The sequence below is a fragment of the Anas platyrhynchos genome, chromosome 3 (genome assembly GCF_047663525.1).
Source record: "Anas platyrhynchos isolate ZD024472 breed Pekin duck chromosome 3, IASCAAS_PekinDuck_T2T, whole genome shotgun sequence".
In the NCBI taxonomy this organism is placed as follows: domain Eukaryota; kingdom Metazoa; phylum Chordata; class Aves; order Anseriformes; family Anatidae; genus Anas; species Anas platyrhynchos.
The window spans coordinates 115,719,107-115,740,999 of NC_092589.1; the positions used below are offsets into that span (position 1 = coordinate 115,719,107).

Below are 21,893 nucleotides of genomic sequence, written 5' to 3' on the forward strand. Positions count from 1 at the left end.
ATAGTAGACACCCACAAAGACATCTGATTTGCCCCTTAATCCTCACCCATAGGTTCTTTACTCCATCATCACTAAAAGCAAGAACTGTACAATCTAATTTCTCCCTTACATGCAATGCAACAGCACCTCGCCTGCCCTGCTGAACCCTCTTGAAGAGCTGATAGCCCTCCATCCCAGCACTCCAGTCGTAGGACTCATTCCACCAAGTCTCACTAATACTGATGATATTATAACTCTGGGAAAGGACCAAAGCTCCCAGTTCTTCCTGTTTGTTCCTCATACTGTGTGTGTTGATATAAAAGCATTTCAGATGTATCTGCTCCCATTTGCCTTGCCACCCTCAGATGGCAATATAACATCCCTTGGCTTAATCTGAGTGTTTCTAATCCTATCCCCTTCCCCACTGATCCTAGTTTATGGCTCTTTCAATCTGTTTTGCCAGGTTGTGAGACAAGAAATGTTTTCCCCATCAAGATAGTTGGATCCCATCAGGCTGCAGCAGACCTCTTGTCTTGAAGACTCCTCCATGGTTATAAAACTCAAAACTCTGTCAGACGCACCAGTCTTGGAGCCACTGAAGACCTGGACTCACCTATCACTTTCTACATCTCTCCCCATTACTGGAAGGATTGAGGAAAACACAATCTGTGATCCTGTATCCTTTAGCTATCTTCCCATCTTTTGATAGACCTCAGACTTCTTGATGTGACTTCATTGATATCCACATGACAGAGCAGGAGAGGGTAATAATCTGAAGGCTGCTTACTCAGCAGCCATTTTCCATTTGTGTGCAAGCATTTATTTTTAAAGGTAGGGGTGAAACTGGTCTCCCCCTTTAATATAAATGCCTATCCTGAGCAGAGGCATTTCCAGTCCCTCCATTTGAGCTCTGCTTCTATGCAGGGAGGAATATGAGAGACAGTGGGGCCAGAGAAAGTATCTGCAGAGACGAGAGCAGCCTTACAGGAACTTCCTTAAGGATCCAGCCCCTATTTGTAAAACTATTTCTCTTTTTAGTCAGTTAATATTTTGGATTCAATGCAGAAATTTGCCGGGTTTGGGACCCAAGTCTCTCCTCTTCTAGGAGAGTGTCCAGGCCACTTGGATACAGAATCCTGTTCATTTCTGTGCAATCTTTAGCTCATTGAAATCTGATTGTTTATTGCACTTTGACATGAATTTGACAAAAGATTGTTTCTTCCTCTCATTTTCTGTTCTCAGCATAAAGTGTGGGTTTACCTATCACCTCTCTTAAAAGTTCAGGTGGCAACATCTACATCCATTCCTACTTACAGCTGAAGGGCGCTTGCCTCAAGAAGTTCCTTTTGTGTTTATCTTAGGTTGTGAATAAATAGTGATGCCACTGAATCTTCCAGTTTTATAACTTAAAGTTTTAGTACATTTTGTGGTTTATTTATTATGGAATTCAGTATGTTTTTATATGCTGCTCTAGATCAAATCTGCACCAAGCTCCTTCTGATTTTTGATCAATTATTACAGGTGAAATAATGAACTTTGAAAAAAAGGGTTATATTCATATTTGTGTTGTTAATTTCTTCTCTCTCTCTGACCAATTCTAGTAAATTCAGAATATAAAGTGCATTAGACTTAAAAGACACTTGGAGAATGTTAGCCTATTCAACAGTAATGTTGAAATATGCTCTTAGGTCAAGCATCTAACCTTTGTTTGCTGTGAACTCCATCTGGACAGAGAATTCCTCTTCAGTAGGGCTTCTGTTATCTATTTGTTCAAGAAAGAAAAATCCATTACTAAATACAGCAATTGTGTTCAAATTACAACAATATCTATCACACAATATAAAAAATACTTTGAATTCTTACCTTCTTGTCCCAGAGAGTCCCAAACACCAAAATGAATAATCCCTGGGAGACAGAAAATTATATGTTTAACACCAACCTTTCAATTGCAGTATCACAGACATTGTTCATATTGACTATTTAAACTCTGAACTCTGATTAAAAATTCTCAGTCATGGATTTTAGTCAGTTCCTCTCTTTCATATTAGCACTACTCAGCTGGTTCTGTTGACTTACAGGCAGTTTATACTCCCTCGTCACTTGAACCTGCAAGAGCATGATGTGATGCTCCCAGTTGCACTGTAAATGACAACAGACATGCTGAAGCTTGCCCACTTGAAAATAAGAGGGCTATTTTCCTAATCTTCAGGATAGAAGTTTTCCCCAAAGCTACTGCCAAAATTAGAAGTTATGTCTATGCAAGATTTATTCATAAGGCACATCTTAAGGCAACTTAGAATAAGAGATTCTTCTGAATTCCTGCAATGGGTTTCCCAAAGAGCCCTTTGGGATTAAGGACATATAATGCAAACCTGAGCTTTCACAAACTGTTTTTATTTCTCATAACACAGCACTGCAAGAATGTCACTACATGTTAAATGGTCATTGACGAAACAAAACCATGCATATGTGTAACTCACCTGCAAAGTATTGAGCAGAGCGAAGAGGATGTGGAAAGCTTCGTTTTTGTTGTCCATGATGGTGGCAACACCAAATCCCCAGGTGAGGCCTAACAGTGGTGTCAAGATGGCCAGACTTTTGCCGATTTGAAACAACGTCTTTCTCTCCTGCTTGTTGGTCTTGTCCCCAATGTTTGGTCTTAGTATTTTTATTATAACAACTCCAGTTATAAACAAATTCATGACCACAATAGCCAGGGCAGGTATGATGAAGGCTAAGAGAGCTTTGCTGTCTTTCCAGTTGAGCCAGCAGACATCCTTATTGATGTAATTCTTCTGTGGCAGTGTGACAGCAATGGTAATAACTGCAAAGACAAAGGGGCACCCATATCCCAGACAGAATGCCAATACTTTCTGGATGGTCTTACTTGTGTTATGGAAGATGAAGACCAATCTGTAGAAAAGAATGAGGCCAAGGCTGAGCATCCAGAATAAGCCACACAGGTAGAATAGATGGATGAAGAAGGTGGCCACAATACAAATCTCTCTATTTTTCTGTAACTTTTGCTCACTGATGACAGCAGTGACAATGAACCAAATGTCAGCAACTAGGAGTGACGTAGATATGTTGAGTATGCAGATGTGACGCATGTAGGAGGTTGTGTTGTTTGTTACATTTTTCCAAACTAAGGATTCAATTATAATGCAGACCACTAAACTCACAATTGAAATGGCCAGGCCACTGTAGGTAATATACGCTGAAGCAGCATTGGAAGATGGGTTTTCAAGTGACATCAAAATAGAGAATGGTGTCAAGTGATCGCAGGAGCAAGTAACGTTACCTTCTTTATCTGTTGATATGCAACTATAATTATCCCACTTTCCTCTGTTTCCATTGAAGCTGAAGTTCCAAAAGACACACTGGGGTGACTTTAGAGACATGTTTGCTTTTTGAAAGGTCATATTAATATAGAAGTTCTGGGGTCTCTCGCTGCTCAGAGTTGTTATTACCACTAAGCTATTCACATATTCGTTATCATTCCTAGGCAAAATCTGTCCAATTGCTGAGCAGGCCACACTGACAATGGTTGAGTTTGGGGGTAGAGTCACAGATTTCTCAATTAGCACATTAGCACTGAGGTTTCCTACTTTGTTGAAGTCCTTATTATAGTCTGTGCTCCTGTTTTCTGTGACAACCATACCTTGTAGCTCAAGAGTTTTGGTGCTGACATTAGGAAAGGTATTATTAACTGGCTGGAGATTCTCAGAAAATCTTTCTACTGAATACAATAAAAGAGAACTGCTGGATGCATTCTCATTATTCAGCTCTGTCCAAAATTCCATTTTGGAATCATTAACTGTATTGTCCACTGTAGAGAAGAAGGCCTGTAAAAACAGAAGGAAAATGTTGTAACTGAAATCCCATACAAATTGTTAGTTCAGATGATTTCTGCACCATTCTAGAATTGCCTTTTGAAAAGGCCAAACCTTTTCTTCTTTTGCTCAGTCCATATGAAACCTACATGTACATTTATTACTCCTCTGCATATCCTGCTTTCAAGTCAAGACTTCCAAAGTAGATTTTACTTGTCTTGGCTTTTCTTTACATATCAATATATTTTCTTTTCCAGCCTTTTTGCCTGGCCTCAACCTTTGTCTTATTTTTGATTTTTCTCTCTGTCTCACTTACTGTTCTGCAGTTAGAAAACATCAAGTCCCTTTGTACATTTCTGCTCTCAGAAGAGCAGTGCTGTTCCTCTATACCTGACAACCAAGGCTTCCAAGCAGTCCTACAATGTTTTGCCATTCATTTGCTGTAACATCCAACTGATATTCCTTGCTTCATCATGGCACCTGTAATTTACTCTCCCCATCCTTATTTCAACCCTTTATTTTTTTCTGTTCCTGCTTCTGCTCCATCATTCCTTGGACTTTCCTCTAACTTTGAATAGTAGAGACATTTAAGCATCCCTCGAACATTTCTAGTTGCTAAACACAAAGTACTCTCTTTCATCCATGAGCTCCTAGTCTTCATCACTGTGACTCTTCATAAACTCATCTGTATCTTTGCTGCCATTTCATCTTTGAGGTCATTTCACCTCCTCCATTTCCCTCCTGTTCCTGAAACTAACTATGAAAGTTCTTCAGGGAGAATATCACCTTCTTTGACAAAAGAGACTGAAGGGCTTGTTAAGTATTGGTAAGCCTTAAAATAAAACCTTACCTCGATAATGGGCTTGCTTGCATCTGCTGGGATAGCAGAGATATTATACAGGATGTTAACAATTGCAGCTAGGTCTGCAGAAGAATTGACATTTTGCTGGAGTTCTGTCACATTCCGGAGTTGCTGAAGAAAGATGGGTAGCTCTGTTTTTGCCACAGGACTGTTGACCAAAGACTGGAACAGAAGATAACAGTGCATCACATGTATGCAATTTGCCTGGAGCTTGATCCTCCTTCATAATGGCTACACCTGTACTAATAAGATAAACAGAACCAGAGTCATTCTGGTCATAGTGTTAAACTCTGCTAGGGTATCCTAAATGCCTAGTGAGCATGATCTCTTGTCTGTACTAACTCACAGACTGCTCCTAGAAATTTCTGGGAGAAAATAGTTGGCCTGGACCCAAGCTCCATGAGGGAATAATCCAGCAGGTTAAGAAAATATGTTATTATTGAGTCACTGTACCTCTGCTTTAATTTATTAAAAAGAAAGATAAAAGTTCTTATCTAACCTCACTGAGAGAAGGGTGACTCTGGATGGTCCGTAGAAGCAAAGAGCACTATGATAGGACACCTAGCTTGAAAACCAGGACCCAGCACCTATCTGAGAAGTGTGGTGGCTGAGGGGCTGTGGCCTAGTGGGAAGTGTCCCTGTCCGTGTCTGGGGGCTGGAATTAGATGATCCTTAAGGTCCCTTCCAACCCAAACTGTTCTGCGATACTGCGATACTGTGATGTAGTAAACTGGGACTGGGCTGGGGATGGGGTAGCAGCCCACAATTGCCCATACGGCCTTAGTGTGCTCTGTGGCAATTTTGGGGCTTGTGCCCACCAGCGTCCACCATGGCCGTGCCTGAACATGGGTCAGGAAACATCCAAGGACAGGGCAGGACGCTGTGGATAAGACCACCTGTGTCTGAGGATTGTGTTCATGTGTGTGGCTGTTGGCCATGCAGTGCCACATGCCTGCTGGGCCAGAGAACTGGGCCTGGCCTGTGTAGGATTAGCCAATCATTCTTTATACCTTCGAAAAGATAATTTAATTAAATACTTGTATTTTGACAACTTCTGGCATTTTAGATGATGTTAAGTAATAACAAAAAATATCTGTTCTCTAGAGCTAGCCCCTCTCCCCAGCCTCATAAAAACTCATTCACATTACCTCTGCTCTAATCAGCAGGCTGTTTATTTGTTCAGACACACAGTTATTCCTTTCCGGTATCCATAATTTATTGTAGCACTTGTAAATTTCATTGCCTCGGATAAAAGTATTACTTAACAAACGGCATGGCTTTATTAATCTGTCCTCTTCCGCTCCATAAAAATTTTCTGTGCAGGAAATGTTGCTTTCTGTATCAAGAAAAAGACATTGAGAAGCATGAAGATGAATAATTTACCTCTCATCAGACCTGTGACCTACTGAAGTTCCAAATTGTTTATATTAGTTAGGATTTCAGCTTGCTCTCTTCATTAATTATGACCTTTCATTGGGTATATGTCTTGGAAAGTTTTTTTTTTTTTTAGTTAGTTAGTTAGTTTGTTTGTTTGTTTTTCCCCCCAACAACTTCCAAGACTTTACTGTCCTCGTAATAAGAGTAGTACAGAAAATTAATTTATATCTTCAAATATTCTTCCAAGGCCTAAGCAGAATCTTTCTGAGAGTTAGGAAACTTTTATAGGGACCTTGTACACCGGTTCCTCATTTATAGGTGCTTGCTGATTCTGTCTGGGACTAATGACAAGATGCTTCAAACTCAAAAGCTTTTACAACTCAAATAAAAACAGGAGGCAAAACCTGATGAAAAGAACACCAGATTTTAAATTCTCAAACCAGGGTTTTGGATTCATGAAATGAAAAATAAAATTAGATAAAGCCCCTTGTTTTTGAGTACTGAATCCAATCACCAGACCAATGCCTAAAGTTTTAGGATTTGTCCATAATAGCGTTGGACTTGGGACTATATTGACCACTTTCTAAATTCTCTGTACATCTGTGACCATCTCTAGCCTGAGGGTGAGTTTATTCTGCTAAGGGACTCAGTTCTGCTGTAGCACTAACAATGAATTCATTAAAACTTTGATAGTGTGGCCTTAGCACATTTTTGATGAATGTGTCTGCTAATTGGCTTTGACTGGGCACAGTAGCTGCCAATGAAAGCAAATAGAGCATCTACATGTTTATTGCCTAAGAGTGAAATCTGGCCAGATAGGCTGATCCACGCTAGGCACCACTACCGTGGAAGAAATGGAATTTCTGTAGTAGGGGGTTTCTAACATTTCTTTCTTACCAATTAATGATTAAGGAGCCGAAATAGCCAAACTCTGGACAGACCAAAACATCAAAACTGGATTTAACCATGTTGAATTCTAATCATGTAGTACTTCCCGCAGAGCTGACTTGGAAGCTTGGTGTGCCCTGGTCTCTGTAATACCTCAAGGAGGCTGTCATTCTTGTCATTCTTGCTATCCCCCAAGCTGACCTCCTAAGTTAAATGACTTCTTCCTGAGGCACTGCGATCTTTTACCCTTGCTAAATTGCTGGTGCCAGCTGGGAGCTGCATGACTGCACTGCAGCACAGGAGATGAAGCTTGGTGGTGCAGGCTACATCAGAGGGAGGTAAGGACAGAAGATGGCTGAACATGCTGGGACCACTGTCAAATACAGTGAAGACAAAACAATTCAGATTTTTTTTGTGTGTGTCTAAAATACCAGCAAAATTTTTATTTTCTTCTGCATTCCAAAATTTCCTGTCAAAAAGGAGAAAAAAAATTCTTGGCTAACAAAATCTGTTCCTGTTAGGAGTCACCAGTGATAAAACTCATGGCATCTGGTTTAACAAGGATACCGGGCTTTCCTTTTAGCAGCTTTAAACAATGACTTTTTTCTTACCAGGTGTCAGCTTCAGTTGTATGTTTTGACTCTTGACCTCCTGTTTCATTCCGTTAACAAACCTGTAATACACCTCGAAATTTTGCTGTTTTCCACATTCTGTTTCGTTATAATTGTATGAGTAGCACAAGAAATTTCCGTAGTTCTTTCTTTCTGCATGGAAAGTTTAAAATAAGTTAACACAGATTTTAGGCCAATCAGCTAGTGATTCTGCAAGCTTATCTTATTCTTACCAGGTTGAAATTCTTTTCCTTGAACCACAAATGTAACAGTATAATCTTCCATGGTGTTAGCACTTATGCAGCAGTTGAAGTGTTGTGACTTTTTGCATTGTATAGATGTTTTAATGGGGTCTAGCCAGATGTTCGTTGTCAGAGGTAAGGGAATAACATTGACAGTCACATTGGCAGAAGTGTTCGAAGACTTATTGGAGAAAGTACAGATGTAGGTGCCTGAAAGCAGTAACACAAAAAACATTTTTGGGTCAACAGAAGTGCTCCTCAGCTATTACATGATCCTGAGCCCTGTTAATGAACACTCACAGTGTTTGCAGCATTATGTCTTGCTGTCCTCCAGCAGCTTTAATTTTAACTCTTTTACATTTATACATATATAAATACACACACACACACATATATACAGTTAATTACCCATGGTCAAGCATCTCAGTGATTTGCTGGGCTAGAGATGCTGTAAATGGTCTGGTGCAGAGATTTCATTGCCTTTGTAGCTGGTACAGACCATGTTCACTCACCATTCCAGTCCTGAGTGGCAACATTCACTGAGAGCACAGATGTGGCTATGGATTTGTTGGTTGTGATGCACGAAGCACATTCTACTGTTTGTATTTTATCTCCAGACTGGATTTCCCAAATAATGCTGTCATAATTTTTCACATCACCTTTGCACGTTAGGTTGAATTCCTTTCCCTCAGAAACTGATGTGTTTACACTCGAAGATATTCTTACATAGTCTGAAACAACACAAGATAAATGTTGTATTACTGAGGGATTCTTGTTACAATCATTTGTTTGCAAATGGCATGTGCCACACAGGCCACTGATGGTCTCTTACGTGCTACCTGACTCTTACCTGTTCGTGAGTATGTCACTGTGATGTTTTGACTTGCCCTGGCACCATGTCCAGTCTGGAACTCGCACGTATATGTCATCACTGTAGCCAACTCAGGTAGGCATAGTGATTCAGTGATGTTGAACTCATATTCAGTGCAGTTTTTTGTGTCATTGGAGGCTCCTAGAGACAAATAAATGTTCTTTGAAGGGCTGTGGATGTCCAAGGCTCTCAAAATCACAAGCAGTCACACTAGCTAAGGAAAACCTTGTAGGTTTGTATGTAACCTTTCACAGTGTGGAACTTTTAACTCATCAGTGCTAAAGTCCACTCAAATCCTTTACTCTGGCAACACTCACCGTGGTCTCCAAAGGCCTGAAGCCATGCTCTCAGCACTGTGCTGGGCACTTACACCAAGAGTTATCTAACCAAGAGCCACAACATTGCTTGTAAACCTCAGGATAAGCCAAAATTAAGGCTATTCTGGTTCAGCCTGGCCTCATTATCTGCGATATTTAGTAAAGATGGTAAGTAAATCAGGAAGAAGGTTACTTTGGGAAAGCCTAACCATGGGGAATCAAAGGCAAAACGGTTCCTTACAGCAGGTGAGGATTTCACCACTGTCTTTGAAAGCACAGCTGATGGAGAATGCAAAAGTAAGCTTTTTGGAAAAAGTCAGTGTGATGCTGGTCTAGGCAGCTGTTTCCAACTAGGATGTCACAGTTTTGAGCATCAATGTCTGCGCACTGCATGGAGACACCCAGAATCCCACAGTTTGTTACCTGGCCCCCACTTTGGAGCATACCCTGTATTCATGTTGGACTTGGCCTTTGGGGTATCTGCTGCCAGCAGGGGGAGTTCTCTGAAGAACAAACAAACCTAGCCGGTGAAAGACAATCTTTTGTTAATCTTACCTGTAGTAGGGTTTATTCCATTTAACTTCCAGCCACTCTTAATTGATGTGGAGTATATGTTTAAACAACAGAACAGCAAGTTACTTGTTGCTTGAAAGTCAGGACTGTTGCAGCTAATTTTCATGTCGTTTGAGTATGAAGTGATGCTTAGTGAAGATACTGTTATGTCTTGTATGCTTTTGTACGTCAGCCTGTAATAGTCACTGATTTTTGAGAAAACGCACGTATAGGAACCTGCAAATCATCAACAATATTTTAGCATTGAGAACACATTTTGCAGTTGTTTCCGCTACTTTTGGAGTTACGAACTGAAAGCTACTTTGCATCTAGTTTTCACGTCTCATCTCTGCAGTGGCTCTTTTCTTTGCTGATCAAAATGTGCCCTGAGGTCATCTACAGTCTCTCTGTAAGAGGTTCTCTGCAGTCTCCTGGTGCCAAATGTATTCAGAGTATGAAGCTTTAGTACTGATGGCACTTGAGAAGAGGACAAGGCTCTGGGACTGAGTTGGTGCATGGTGATCTGAGTATTGCCTGGAGTCCAGCTATCAGCAATACATCATGGTAAGAATACAGATTGACTGCAGAATGTTCCTACACAGAATCGGCGAGATTTTGGTGTCCAAGGTGGACTCTACAGCATCTGGTAACCTGAGTGTGGGCACCTATGCTTCTCAGAAGGTATTGCCAAATAGAGCTTTTTATTGGCCATTTTGGACCAGACTAGGCTAGAATGGAATAGTTCTTGTGGCAGGGGCCTACAAAGACCATCGAGTCCAACTGCCTGACCTCCCTCACAGTAAAGAAATTTTTCCTAATGCCCAGCCAGGGAGCAGAGGCCAGCACCACCCTCCTCAGGAGGCTGCAGAGAGCACTGAGGTCGCCTCTCAGCCTCCTCTGCTCCACACTGGACACACCACGTGTCCTCAGCCTTTCATCACAGGACATGCCTTCCAGCCCTTTTACCAGCTTCACTGTACTCCTCTGGGTGCATTCAAGGACCTTAACATACTTTTTATATTGTGGAGCCCAGAACTGCATGCAGTAGTCAAGGTGAGGCCGCACCAATGCTAAATATAGTGGGAGAATCACCTCTTTCTTAGGCACTTGCCCCTTGGATGCAACCAGGTTTCCTTTTGAAATGGGCAGTCACAGCCCCAAATTTCCTCTGTGTTTTAGGTACATAGGTACCCCTTCCATTGGGATAGGCTACTGAGTAGGCCACTTTTAAAGGAATGAAGATGCCAAGGTTCAGGACATCCTTAGTCCAAGGCCATTTGGAGCCCACAGCTCCTATCTCTTATATGTATACCCAAAGACGTGGCCAAAGGCTACCCTTTCTGAAGTTGAAAGTAGAATTTATGACCCAAAAAGATGAACTGAGTGGGAGCTTGAGTCAAATCTCTGATAATACATGAAAATTTCCCCAGCAACTCTCCCCAGCAAAATGCCGCTGACTTAACCTTTTTTTTTTTTTTTTTTTTTTCAAAAAACTCTAAACATGAACACAAGAAAAACTGTAACTCCAAGCTCTTATGTTAGCTTATGTTTGCAAAGAGGACAAGGACCTTCAAGGAAAAAAATTCAGCCACAACCTCAGTTACCACATACAAAGGAGGAGAAGGCTTCACATCTGTGTAACCACTCCTGTGATATGACAGTGAAGCCTGACACTGGGAATATCCATGCCTATACGGTCACCTCAGCCTTTTTACACCTTACTGGCACTGCCAGTCAGTAGGTAGATAGTTACGGAAAACCAAACCAAAACCCAAAATAGGAAAATTATGAGGGACAGTATATTTTTCAGTTTCACTCTAGGGAAATGCATTCACTGCATTCTTCTGAGTTTTGTAGAATTAGCCACACTAGAGATTTGCATTTGCTGTTTTAATGATAGAAAATCATACCAGAATCCTTCGTTGTAACATTGGTAATTGTAAGATTTGATTTTAATTCTCCAGTTGTAAATTCTGTCTTCAGCAGATGCTGGGAGCTGTTTGAGATGGTCTGATTGGAGTGATACCAGGCTGCGTTCCCAGGCTCTGCATTTATCTCGCACATCAGTGTTACTGTGTCCCCTTCAAAAATCTCCTCAGGACTCACAGTGAATTTTGTCTCATCTGGGAAGACAGAGAGCAATGTTCTGCATTATTGTCATGTCAGCATCTATATGGTGTCTTTCATCTTGTGGGAATCCTAGGCGCTTTGCAACCATTACACGCTCAGTGTCAGTTGCAGGGCATCATCTCTCATACAAGATATGACATTTTCCCACAACATATTCTTCTAATGTCTTTGTCAGCCAAAGACCCCAGAAGGTTTTATGCAGACAGCCAGAAGTGTTATCACCACTTCTTCTTTCTGTGTAGAAAAACTGGGAGGAGAAGCAACCAGGTTAAAATAGCCCTCTGAGTAGTCCCTGTACTGTGTGCAAGGCCATCTCATGGAAGTCCTAAGCTTTGGTGGCACAGGAGGAAAAGAAACAGAGAAATATATAGTTTTTGAAGGTCTGGTACTGAAAAATCAACAATATAAGGTGGCTACACGGTTCAGACTAGCAAAGCTAAAAAAAAAAAAAAAGGTTGAAAGGAAATACTGAGAGAGCTTTAAACTTACTAGTTATTTCTGTTGTGAAGGAGCTGGGTATTAGATAGTAAGATTGATTTAGGAATTTTGGTACACGTGAGTTGGAATAGTGTATCTCACTGAAGGTTACTGCTCTTCCTTTTACGTTGTAGTCCACAGAAATACCTCCAGGCCTGAACAAAGCAGAATGAGAGAAGCATCATAAATTATCAGCTTGCATACTAGTATATTTCCATGTTGTGGGACCCATCTTGTGTGGCTTAGAAGGTGTGAAACCCATGAAGACTCCTGTCATGACTCGTGATTTGCTCTGGCATACAGGAAGGTTGTTTGACATCTCTTCCCAAAGCAAAAACACATTTATGTGACATCTCCTTGGTCTGCTGTTCTAATTTCAATTGGAAAATCTAAAAGGCATTTAAATTTGTGTGGTAGTAGTATTAAGAGATACTTAAGTAGTATCTCTTTTATTCAGATCCAATCCAGAATCAACTTACTAATTCATTTTCCTGATGGTTTGGGAGATGCCAATAGGTTTATTTGAACATTTTCCCCCTTTTGGGTGGAATTCAAAAAGGATTTGACCCAGCTTGAGAATTACTATGTTTCTTGGACTTTTGCACGATACTGAATTTTACCCACAGTCCTATTTTCATGCTAAAGGTTGTTTTTTCCTGTGCAGCTATTACAGTACCATTTAATATGTGCATACTGCACATGGGTTCTAATTGAAGTGAATGTAGCTTTTGCTGACCTGTATCTCCTCATGGAGATCAGACAGAAAGCTTTTTTATATTCCAGGAAAAAATTAAATTGCTTACTTACCTGAAACCAATTATTGTTACTGATAGAAAGCCTGATAAGCATGTGTAGCTCTGAAGAAACTGTAAAGAAAAACATATTATATGGCATGAGCCTTCAGTATATCAGTCTTAAATAGTCATGCTTATCGTATCAGTCATGCTTAAAATAAGGAGCTCTCCTTTCAACATTGGTATGAGGAATAGCGTACAGCATATCTGACAGAATGGGCCTGGTGCTCTTATTACTGTCACTGGGATAAATTTGTGTTGATGGTTTCATTTTGTATGCACTTGTGTGGATTTAAGCAGGGACTGACAATGTGATTTATTTTTTTTTCACACTTTTGATGCAAATGGTTTATAAATACTTCTCTGTCTTCCTGCATATTAAACGAGAGGGAATTTTGTCATTGCTTTTCAGTGGAGGTGAGCTTTGGCCCCCGTTGTAGCTACCAGTCCAGCTTACTTCACAGCTCTGCACTGAGGCAGTGATAGCAACAATTAAGATGCTGAGATGCTGGGGCTTAGGGTAAATACTGTATTTCTTAGAGGACTTTGTACCCTCATGGATATAAAACTAAAGTCATTACCGCATTTTCAAAGTCATCTTTGTATTTTTTGTATAATACTGAAGAAGAATTCCTGAGATCATCAGAAAACGCTTGGTCAAGTGTGACTGACATATGAATATCAACAGGCTCTCCCGTACAATGTGGGTCTGTAAGGAAAAGCATGAGAATAAATATAGAAAATAATCAAAAGCAACAATTACAAAGTATTTTCTTAGCTTTGTCTTTTAACTGAACACTAAGCTTAAATCTTACTACTTGCCAAGATTTGTCTGTATGATAGGAAATTTAAGATTATCTTAACTTTCTATATCTCATTTAGATGTTCGGAATCTGCTGAATATCTAGAGCCCCTCTCCAGTTAATGTAAAGCTGTAGATTCAATTAGTCTGTAGACTATCAACAGGCGGTGATATATTCAGGTGATAGTTTTCCTACAGTGATTGAATCACTACATTGCTCCAGTTATAGAGGGAGTTTAGATGAATGATTTTGACTAGATACTCAACTTATACATAGCAAAGATTACACTTTGACGAGTCTCCTCCTTTGCCTCACAGAAATTAATGGAAAAAATCCTTGATGACTGTGGAAAGGTGATATTCAGAGTGAAGACCCAGGAACATGAAGAAGTGAAAATAAAAATGCTTATAAAACTACTGCAACTTTCTAAGCTGGATCTGCTTAAGGACATGCCCATACCATGCAGTGAAGGAGGATATATGAAACATGTTGGTCACATTTGTGAGTTCCTCTATTGAAAATCTGAGGAGATGAAACTGTCTTTGCTCAGTGGAAACTGAAGTTCCCCAAGAGGCATGTGAAGGATTGCAGGAGCTGGAGCTCCAGCATGGCACTAATCATCTGCAAATATTTGCATCAGGATGGACCCACATCACAGAGAAAAGTGAGATCCAGAGCATCTCTACAGACTTTTCACATGCATAAGCCATGCATTAGCCAGATGAGGTGCTGATTTATCAAACCCTTAACACTATACCAGCTTCTAAGCACCACATGGGTTGTACAATGCTGAGCTTCAGCACTATTTCTCCTTACCTCCAATACAAGGCTCAGGATCACAGTGAAACCTATAGAAGGGCATATCCTTGATATAGCCACAGGACTGATTGGATGGTAGGCTGAGTTGAGAGCAGGCTTTTGATTCATTGTACACTCCAGCTTCACAATAACAACAGCTCACGTTCTCATCACTGGGTGGACAAACTAGTATCAGACAGACAGAGAAATACCATAAGAGTGGTAAATGTATTGACATGTAATGGCATAAGGCATTGCACGATATATATTTACCCTTCTGTATCTTTATGCTAGTGGTCTCAAATAAATGTTGCCTTTCTTGAGAGTTCAGTTGAATGATGTAAGGATGATGATCTGAGGCCTTGCAAATCTTACTATAACAATCTAAGCTGAATAACCAGAAATGGGAACCAGACTGGTACAACAATGAGTCTGATAAATTATTTTTAAGTAATTGAATAGAAGTGTGAGACCTGATCCAAAAAATTGAGCTGACATATTGTCCAAGGTCCTACGGTAGTCTTAAGACTGGATATTTCTATATTACCTGGACTTAAAGCAAATTTATAGACATTTAAACCTAATTTAAATAATTTAAAGCATCCTTCAAATCTATGTAATGGCCGTTCATAGGCCTGGTGGCTAGTGAGATGCTGTGTCATTCTGACTGTGCCCTGACAGATGCTGCATAAGAGAGGGCGACATTATTGCCAAAGCAAAGCAAGTTATTAACAAAGCGATTTTCACACATTGCATGCGACCCTCAAGGCCTTTGAAAGATCAGTTTCTCTGTTGCTTTGAGAATGCTTCCTTTCACCGCTTCTTGTGCCAGTGAAAAGATAAAAAACCTCCTCCTCTGCTGTTGTAAATGCTTGGTGTGTTCGTATATTCTCTGCTGTGTTAGTCACTTGGACATGATGTTTTACAGCCACAACTCGGGTAATAAAATCTGTCTGATATTTTGCCCTGTAAGAGTACGTTTAGTGAGTTATATCTGTAAAAGACTGAGGCTCACACAGCCTGCCTCTGTCAGGGTCAGAGGAGCCTCTTACAGTGATTTACACTCCGAATGCAAGTCAGAGGGAAGTAAACAGTCTGATAACCTTTGTTGCAGCTTCCTGAAACTTGAAAGTAAATCAGACTGCTTGTTATACAAACTGGAGCAAAATTCTTTGGCTCAGGCTTCCTTTGGCTCTGTCCTTTCCTTAGGAAAAGAAAAGCATTCAGGGCTACTCCTAATGCCAACATTATGTAAAGAGGAGTGGTGGGGTGCAGATAACAAAACATGATGTTGTGTGCTAGAGTTTTGGGCTCGCTGGGTGTTTCAGTAGGCAGCAGAGTCAATTTTGCTGATTTCTAAGTGTGATGGATATTAAAACTGGGAGAGACCACATACTGGCAAACAAGCATGTCAGCCAGAATAGAAAAATAAACAACCAACCCACCTGCTGTAACATTGATGCTTGAAATGTTCATTTCTACACCTGAAATATTTGTTGAATTTTGAAGATTCTGGCATTTGTAGTACTGTGTGACTAGCGAGAACAAATCTGGATTCCTAAGAGTTATTTCAATCTCAATGGTATGCTCCGGAGGCAGAAGGTAGAAAAGCAGCACTGAAAGAGAAATAGCATGACACTGCAAAGCTGTGTGTGAGGGCAAATCATAAATCAGTGGCTTCTAGTTTGGCATTTGGGCTCTTTGTTGCAATAGCAGCGTAGCATGGCATTCTGTTTGGGGAAACTTCCTACTCGGCAGATATCCTGCATGAGTTTTATCTCCTACTTGTCTGACAAAAGTCAGATTTCTTTGGTCTCACAGCAATAGGAAGCCAATATAAATGGTATAATATATACAGAGAAAAGCTGTCTCATCCCTCCTCTCCCTTGAGTCAGCAGGCAGATAGGTTGTCACTGATGAACTGAAGCCACAAAGGACTGTCTTGTGACATGTCCTGCTAAGAGGCATATTTATGTATTTATTTTGTTTGTTTGTTTGTTTGTTTTTTCTATGCCATGAATTTCATCTTGCATAGAACCTGGGCTCATGTATTTCAAGTTATGACCAGACAGAATTTTCCACTTTGGTTTGTGTCTTTACTAACTCTCCTTACTGACTGCAGTTCAGCACCTTGAAAAGTGCTGTGATTTCACCCTTGCATGGTGATTTCACCCTTGGCTTACCAGAAACATGCTACATTACCACACCAATATGCACATACCATTTGGCTTCTGCCTTTGCGGCTCTGAGTGGGTGCTTTCTTCTTCTACCCCCTAGGAAAAAAAAAAAAAAAAAAAAATAATATATTATATATAATATATTATATATATTATATATAATAATACATTATATATTATTATAATATAATATAATATATATAATATTATTATTATATAATATTATATATTATTAATATATTATATATATATAGCGCTGAAGTGAAGCTTTAGCATTTAGAAATGTCCCTGATCCAGCTCAGGTGTCAGGTCAAACAGCCATGGGTAGCACACGGATGAACAGGGAGGTGGTGACACAATTTCAGTATGACTGGGTTCACGCAGGGTGCGGCCAAGTGAGATGCAGACCTTCTTATTTTTTTAATCATGACTTGAAAATACTTGGCACTGCTGTTATCAAGAAAAGCTAAAGAACAAGCCGAGATGTACACAGGAGATTTGCAGCTTCCCCAGTTTCTTAAGCCCTAATAAAATCTTTATTTACAGAAAAGGTGAATAGCTTGGCAACTCTTGAGTCATCCTTTCACATCAAGGAACCATCTGGTGTGTGATTAGAGCAGGGCTTCATATCGCGGCTTTGCTGACAGCGAAGATCCCAAGGTGTGCTGGCAATTTCATGATGCTAGGGGCACTGCCTTTCACCACACTCAGACCTTACAGAAAGCTCACTGTGATCCGTGTCTTCCTCCATGTTTGGGCTCAGTGGCTTTCTTTTTTAATTACTCTCCCAAACAACTGCAGGGCTGTTAGGCACCCTGTTGTTAGATACTTCACATGTTTCACACCGGTAAATAATGACTCATTTGCAGGGTATAGCACGGATCAATGATGCCAAAGAAAAAAAAAAAAAGGTGTTGCTCTTCTCAGACAAATGCCCAAGTGCTCTGAGCTGGAAACATTTAGAAGAAACAAAGCAAACAAGATACTTGGTCACTATTAATCTGCCGTAGGGCAGACAAGGTTTCTGCAACAAGCTTTGTCTTGTTTTACCAAGGCAGGGAATAGTAACAATATAAACAGCTCCCACCTTTCTCTTCACCTCTCTTTGCCTTTTCTCAACTTGCTCAAAAAAACAGTTTGAATTCTGATCAGTCCATCTGAGCTAAGGTCCTATGATGTCAGAGGCCGAACACTAAAGTTAGAATCTGTTTTGGCTTGATAGGATTTAGAATGTAGAAGACAAAGCATTTTCTGGTGTAACAACAATTATTGTTGATCAAGAGCTGGTTGACTTTTAGACTAGTTTTCTTTAACAGACTATATTAACTCCCATGTGGTCAATCCCTTTGTTTTCTGTTCCTCTTTTGCCCGCTATATTAGGGACTCTGTGCAGAAACTGTTACCGCACATATACACAGGACAAAGCACAAAACAGATTTCCATATTTCAGGTAATTGATGGGGCAAAAGAGGTATGTGAGGAAGTTTATGGAAAACCTGGGAAACCAAAGTGAGTCTGAGAAGTGCAACATCTAAACACAAGTCATGACACCTACCTGTAAGGACCTCTGTGCCTGAACTAGTTGTGTCAACGTGATGCTTCCAGGCTACCTACAACCCTATCCAGGAGCAGCGCTCACATTGCTGATACCTAGGATTAGCCCAGGGAGCAGAAATCTAAATCCCTTGTGCAAGAGAGAGACCAGAAGTGTTGCTCAGCTCATCCTGGGGCAGCTTTAAGACTGAAAGCAAGAAGAGCGCAGTTCCTGGATTTTCCATCCATTTTACACACTGGAGAGGTTCTCTGGGTTCAGTTTCCCCACCTGACCTTATAACAACTTCCTTTAAGGTTTTGTGGCTGTGAAGGAGAATGATGGCAGCTACCGGAAGAAACCAAATGAAAACCGATGGGTCTGGGGTAGGATACTCACTACATATTGGGTGACTGGGTAAAATTTTGAGGTCTGTGGTGTATGGCAATATGCTGTGACCAGTAGAAACAGGCAGTGGAGAGCTGCAGTAAGCAGGGATGGCATTTTGTTGTCAACTTTGCTGTACAGCCTGGGAGGAAAACAAAGCAAAAGAATCAGGAGATTTTCAGCCGACTCATACAGGAGTAAGTACCAGCATGCTCTACAAAAAATTGTATTTTGGGGCATTTTCAGCACACTGCCTGCTTACTCCATCTAAGACAGAGGACAGAAAAAGATCTGTAATCATTTTGCTGCCACTTTCACTAGACTATTGCTCTCATATATCTTTTTGTTTGTTTGGTTGGTTGATGTCACCTATACTTACTCAAAACATAGAGAGAAATAAATGGCTTGGAAAAAGCAGAGTCTTAACCAAATTTCTCACAGGGACAAGTGAGGTGCTAGAAATTCACCTGCCCTGAGACAACCTGATTTTGGCTCTTCAAATATTCCTCTCAGTGGTACCTGGCAAACTCGCAGCCAGAACATGAGGGAATAGCCAGGAATGTTGCTGTACATGAGTTACATTTTATGTAACTAGAGGGAATAGGGAAAGGGAGCTGAAGAATACTTTTAAAATTGTGTTTTGCTATGAATATACCCCTTCTGACTCTCCCTGACAAAGCACTTTTCTAGCTCTAGGATTAACAGCCAGTGGGGAGCTGTGGGAATAGGCAGAACCCAAGCAGGCTGAAAATCATTGCAAAAAAGGAAAGCATCGAGGAAAGTCTCTTAAGAGTACTGAATGACATGCTAGTGGGTAATGTTAACTTGATTAATAACATTACCTTGATTAATATCACGAGCTTTTGTAAAATTATGTGTTTTGGTTTTGTTTGTTTTGTTTTGTTTTGTTTTTGTATTGAAAAAACTGTTCATACAAACCAGCTAGGGTCTCAGGACTTAAAAGGTGGTGAAAGCAGAAAAATCAACACCTCCCGAGCTGATTATAAACATTGGCAGTGGCTGCCTGCTGCTCCCACATCACATATCAGAGCTGGTAATCCCAAATAGAAGGGTGCTTCACTGTGATTTTCCTTATCAGAAAACCCTACTGTGTTATAACATACAGTTATAATATGGACATGATCCGCAGCCTCACCTTGTGAATGGAGAGAGGACAGCAACGATCCCAGCAATATGCTTGACGTCACTGACCAGGGTTTCCTGCAGGCATTTGCTAGAGTTCCTCACCGAAGATGGTTCTTAGAGAGATTCATCTCTAGTGAGACTTCCCCTGGATACAGACCTGGTTAAAAGAGAGGAGACAAAAGTAGGAAGAAAGGATTTGCTTTCCCAATAGAGAGAGCACCAGAGCTCCACAGGAAGGTGTGTGTAAGCCTGTGTCTTACCCTCTGTTCTCAAGTGAAATGGAAAAGGCAGCAATTAACAATACAACACTGTGGACGGCTTTAAGTGATGAGACAAACATAAGCAAAGTCTGCCCATGAAGATCTGCATGGGGACCTCACGTTGCAGAGTGACTACGTCATATAAAGGGAAGGTGAAATTCAGCACTAGTAAGTATAAGGTAGAAAGAAATGATCCTGATATTATGTATTCTGTGACAGATTCTGAATTTACTATTACCACTAAAGAATGAGATCTGAGGGAACATCAGAACACCATGCTAGACATTTGAGCTGACCCAGAGTGGCTGCTCGTATATAGAAATAACCAGAAAGTGAGACATCTCACTGGTCCAGAATATCTCCTCCCTGCCAAATCCATAAAAAACATTGTCACATACTTTTTTTATTCAATGGATGGATGTCTGTCAGAACTGGAAAAAAAAAATGTAGGGAAAAATAGGTGTCTCCTCGGTCTCCTGAGCACCTCCATCAGTGCATCCAGAATTCTACAAAAGAGGCTATTCTGCAGTTTTGAAGACAGCATCCACTGCTGACAGCATCAAGACTTCCATGCCCCTAGCAGACCTCAAGACCAAGATGGATCAATAGGGAAACACTGCCAAGCTGTGACACAAGTCCTTGAGATTATGACATGACTTTATAAAAGAAACACTAATAAAACCAAGATTTCCGATACTTTTGTATATGCAGCATATACTCACAGCATATGGTACATTAGCTTAATGCATGCAATGAAATTGTACTTCAGTGATAACTGGTCAATAAAACAGAAAATAGCAAGGAAAAAAGGTAATTAAAAACAAAGTTTATGAGGAGGTTAAACAGCATCTGCTACAGTTTTGCATGTATCTTTCCACAGTTTGCAAACTTGCATTCATATTCAAATGTTGTGGGTCAGCCTCTATTTTCAAATACATCCTTTGTGCAACCATGTAGCTGAGACTAAATACCCTATTAATTGTGTGCACAATAAACTATATAGATGGAAACTTACGTAAATAAGAACCATGCTGCTATTCAAAGTTCAATCACCAGTTAAAAGTCCAAAAATCCCAAACCAATGGCTAGAAAGCCAGAAGACTATCAAATTTGATATTTCTAATTGCAAATGGGGAAAAATAGTAATGCCCTTCTCATGTAGTGTGGATGTCCCTCTTGTTCATTTAATTTCTTGCTGAAAATGGGAATTGGTATAAATTTTTCAGTGATCAATTTCTCTAGTATCTATATAATACAGTTAGAAAAACAGCAGCTATGTGGGCAGATTCACCATTAGGCATACAAACTATCTCCTGGACAGCAACAACTGCCTTCAATTCAAAAAGCCCTGGTGAACTAAAGCAGCCTGGGTTTGCTACCAAATTCCTTTTCTGTAGCATTCAGGCTGAAAAATGTTGTCTAAAGCTAGCTCTAAAATGCAGAAGATTTCTAGAGGTGACCAGCCAAGTCTCCCTGTAGCCAGGACACAGGTGATCTGCATGACTTCCTTTTTACTTCTCTAAGTTCCTCTTTTTCATAAACATTGCAAAATAATTACACCCTCTCTCGCAAATCCACCCAGCACAACAGTTACCATCCCAAATATCTTAGAAAATAGAGATGAGACAGCGATACAGAAGGGTTTACCTTTATAGGTGATTCAAAGTGGTCTTCTAATTAGATCCATCTTAAACATCCTCAGCTTTCTGCTACAGCCCAGGTATTCTGACCTCCCTCAAAGAGAAACTGAGACACAGGAACAAGTATAATTACCCGAACTTCTAACTGCCACCCAGAAAGCATGTTGCCTCCAGAGCCTGGGCTTGATTTTCAAGTGTGAGGCTGACCAGAGGTTCCG

At 40.4% G+C, this 21,893-nt stretch overlaps 1 protein-coding gene across 3 annotated transcripts in view; it reads right to left on the bottom strand.

Annotated features, from left to right (window-relative positions):
* The window catches only part of ADGRF5 (adhesion G protein-coupled receptor F5), a 38,345-nt gene that overhangs the window by 3,681 nt on the left and 12,771 nt on the right, over positions 1-21,893 (bottom strand). The window contains exons 2-21 of one of the 3 annotated variants that reach the window (XM_027455351.3): positions 21,683-21,781; positions 19,786-19,932; positions 18,642-18,771; positions 16,756-16,807; positions 15,980-16,150; positions 14,553-14,720; positions 13,515-13,642; positions 12,947-13,005; positions 12,152-12,294; positions 11,443-11,655; positions 9,536-9,769; positions 8,643-8,804; positions 8,305-8,523; positions 7,784-8,002; positions 7,551-7,703; positions 5,823-6,010; positions 4,663-4,836; positions 2,460-3,824; positions 1,843-1,884; positions 1,682-1,741 (exon numbers count right to left, since the gene is read on the bottom strand). In XM_027455351.3, coding sequence (XP_027311152.3) covers positions 1,682-1,741; positions 1,843-1,884; positions 2,460-3,824; positions 4,663-4,836; positions 5,823-6,010; positions 7,551-7,703; positions 7,784-8,002; positions 8,305-8,523; positions 8,643-8,804; positions 9,536-9,769; positions 11,443-11,655; positions 12,152-12,294; positions 12,947-13,005; positions 13,515-13,642; positions 14,553-14,720; positions 15,980-16,150; positions 16,756-16,807; positions 18,642-18,746 — 3,855 coding nt within the window. In that variant the 5' untranslated portion in view covers positions 18,747-18,771; positions 19,786-19,932; positions 21,683-21,781. The remainder of the gene's footprint in view (positions 1-1,681; positions 1,742-1,842; positions 1,885-2,459; positions 3,825-4,662; positions 4,837-5,822; positions 6,011-7,550; positions 7,704-7,783; positions 8,003-8,304; positions 8,524-8,642; positions 8,805-9,535; positions 9,770-11,442; positions 11,656-12,151; positions 12,295-12,946; positions 13,006-13,514; positions 13,643-14,552; positions 14,721-15,979; positions 16,151-16,755; positions 16,808-18,641; positions 18,772-19,785; positions 19,933-21,682; positions 21,782-21,893) is intronic. The other 2 variants (XM_027455349.3, XM_027455352.3) reach the window with 2 other exon arrangements.